We start from the raw sequence: 3,077 nt of genomic DNA, 5'->3' as shown, positions 1-3,077 counted from the left end.
CATTTACATATTTATGTTTCCTTCAAAGTACCTTCTCATTCCCCATTCCAAATTCTCGATGTACGTAACATCGTAACATATCAAATCCATGTTCTAATTATAAAAGAACAATAATAATGACTTTTGTGGAAATAACATCGTCTGCAGAAGTTTATGTTTCGCAAGTTAATACACTCACATTCTAACATTGTATCCGAAACAGAAGATGTAAAACGCTGAAGAATAAATTGGATGTAAATATAAAATGTGTTATTGCTACGTTCTTTGTTTTATCTATCTATATTAGTTCTTTACTTTATTATGCTAATATTAAGGGTGGTTAATATTTTATTTCAGATGAAAGTTCACCAAGGGTATGTGTATGAACTATAAAACCTTCACTTTAGAATAAATAATACTCCCTATAATATTATGCTCATATTGCTCATTGCTCAACCCAACACAAAACTACACATAAAATACAAAAGGTTTTTACTATACATCATATTATGTAGAAATTTCATACTTATCAAATTCAGCAAAAACTTTGCATTTTAGAAATGTTATCAAAGTTATATTGTTATCAACGAAATTCATTTCAAAGTTCTATCGAACTTTTCATGCATTATTACCCAGTAATAATATTATTGTTTTAAGCAAGTGTGTTCCTTGGATTTTTGCTTGAAACTCTTCAAAGTTTAAATAAACATCCCAAAATACTTCATAAAAACAAAGACTCTGATTTTTGTTTCAATCTGAAAATAATAATAATAAAAAAATAACCTCCCTCAGAATGTCTTCCCTCCACCAACCCTCCGATAAAGTCCCTAGTTCCCTTTCTTATATTAAATGCTAAAACATGACAACATTGACAACCTTTTTAACATTGTTGAGGCACTCAGAGTCCTCAGACTATATACATGTCGCAGTGCCGCAGGTATGCCTGCAGGCTGCAGGGCACACTTTAATGATCGAGAAATTTTCCTCTTTCAGACATAGAAATATACAGTGTGTACTGTGTAGGTAAAGTTATTTTTTCCTTTCAAAATTCCCTTATTTCCCCTTTTTCTCCTGTGGTTCAGGACTTCAGCCGCTATCACACCAAAAAAGGGGAAACGATGTTCAGAAGAGGGGACATTTCGAAAGGAAAATACGGCTTAAGTTCCATTTAGAGGTTTGATAGAGGGAACGCACACTTTAATGATCGAGAAATTTTCCTCTTTCAGACATAGAAATATACAGTGTGTACTGTGTAGGTAAAGTTATTTTTTCCTTTCAGAATTTCCCTCATTTCCACCTTTCTCCTGTGGTTTAGTTCAGGACTTCAGCCGCTATCACACCAAAAAAGGGGAAACGATGTTCAGAAGAGGGAAAATTTCGAAAGGAAAATACGGCTTAAGTTCCACTCAGAGGTTTGATAGAGGGAGCTGTAACTGCTAAGGTCTTATCGTCCCGAAATCGAAGAGAAGGAAGAAGACAGGATAGGAAAAAGCCAGCCGTTCCGAAAACGAAGCTTATCCGTTCAGGATAAAATCCGACCCGGGCGGGAATCGAACCCACAACCTAATTTTATTCTTCTTACCTGTGCCAACTTCAAAGCTGCGTCCTTCTGTTCTGAATTTCAGCGTATGAGTACGAAACATGCGGACTAGAGTTCTGAACAAATCAGCATACCAGCCAAACCAAGATGTGCTGCTGTCTATTTGTCGATCAGCTTTGCTGTCTAAGTCTGAAGGAGTGCTGAAATGAAATCATCGGAAGAAATGCTTTATTTTATGGTTGAGGCCACAGATATTTCATATCATCACCTACTAACCTACTCTAAAGGTAGGTACTTGATTGATCAAATTAATTAGAAGATTACATGATTACAGACTGATTAAGTAAAGAGAAACTTTATTTTTTACAACATGTTCTGCACATACGAGTACCCTAGGCATTAAATTGTCGACCTAAACAGCCTCCTATGCAAATGCTTTATTATTTTTACTTTATTTTTTATAACAAGTGAAGAGCCCTTTACATTTTCGCTTTCCCTTTATATATTTCTATTTATCAGTCAATATTAATCTGAAAAGCTACTATTATTGTTCTTTCCAAGCCTCTCGCATTATTTTTTTATCAGTCAATATTAATCTGAAAAGCTACTATTATTGTTCTTTCCAAGCCCATATAACGCTCTCGCATTATTTCTTCAACGGCTTTGTTTCAAAAAGGTGGGCGCACGGATTTTTCAATTTAAAACAATTTCCACGGTCAACACATAAAGTGTGTTTTATTATTGTTTGCGTTTATTTATTCATGTGGAATATAAACGCCGAGATTAAGATCTTGACCTCGGACGAATAAAATTGCTTTATCGGAGGATTGTTTTAACCTTTTAACCTTTTAAGACGGGAACGCTCTGAATTGAGAATAAAACTCTCCTCACAAAGAACTCCTTAAAAAATGAAGGGAAAATCAATTGAAAAATCGAAATTATTTAAAAAAGTGTCTAGTGTGGACTACTCTGAATTAAAAATTTAAAATCTTTACTAATTTTAGTGGAGATGCAAGAATCACCTTTTATGTTGGCACACTCTAATATAAAAATAAAAAATAAAAGAATCACCTTTGATTTATCAAACCACCTATTCCTATACCAAACCACACAGATCAGTAGATACATTAATCAATCGATTAGTTAAACAACTGATTATAAAGAAATTGATAAACGCGCCGCCCCCTAAAGATAGTAGATTCTACTTCAAATTACCAAGAAAACTGAATGAAAAATCGTTCAATTCGGTTGAAACGTGAGAACAAAAAACATATTCAACTTTCAACTTTAAAGTTGAGCAACAACAGTTGAACGACTAAAAAGTTGAACGTGAGAACCCGCCTTAACACGCCAAAAGAGGGGAAACGATCTTCAGAAGAGAGAAAATTTCGAAAGGAAAATACGGCTTAAGTTCCTCTTAGAGGTTTGATAGAGGGAAGTGTAACTACTAAGGTCTTATCGTCCCGAAATCGAAGAGAAGGAAGACAGGATAGGAAAAAGCCAGCCGTTCCGAAAACGAAGCTTATCCGTTCAGGATAAAATCCGACCCGGGCGGGAA

General features: G+C 34.8%; 1 protein-coding gene across 1 annotated transcript in view; it reads right to left on the bottom strand.

The window, feature by feature from the left end:
- Positions 1–1,719, bottom strand: part of LOC113472629 — a gene marked incomplete at its 5' end in the record, with an annotated part of 2,638 nt that extends 919 nt beyond the window's left edge. The window contains one exon of the mRNA XM_026832424.1: positions 1,562–1,719. Within this exon, the coding sequence (XP_026688225.1) occupies positions 1,562–1,719 (158 nt within the window). The remainder of the gene's footprint in view (positions 1–1,561) is intronic.
- Positions 1,720–3,077: the final 1,358 nt, after the last annotated feature.

Source organism: Diaphorina citri, unplaced genomic scaffold (assembly GCF_000475195.1).
Source record: "Diaphorina citri unplaced genomic scaffold, Diaci psyllid genome assembly version 1.1 scaffold6650, whole genome shotgun sequence".
Taxonomy (NCBI): Eukaryota; Metazoa; Arthropoda; class Insecta; order Hemiptera; family Psyllidae; genus Diaphorina; species Diaphorina citri.
The sequence above is the reverse complement of the archived record's forward strand: the minus strand, read 5'-3'. Positions and strand labels throughout refer to the sequence as shown.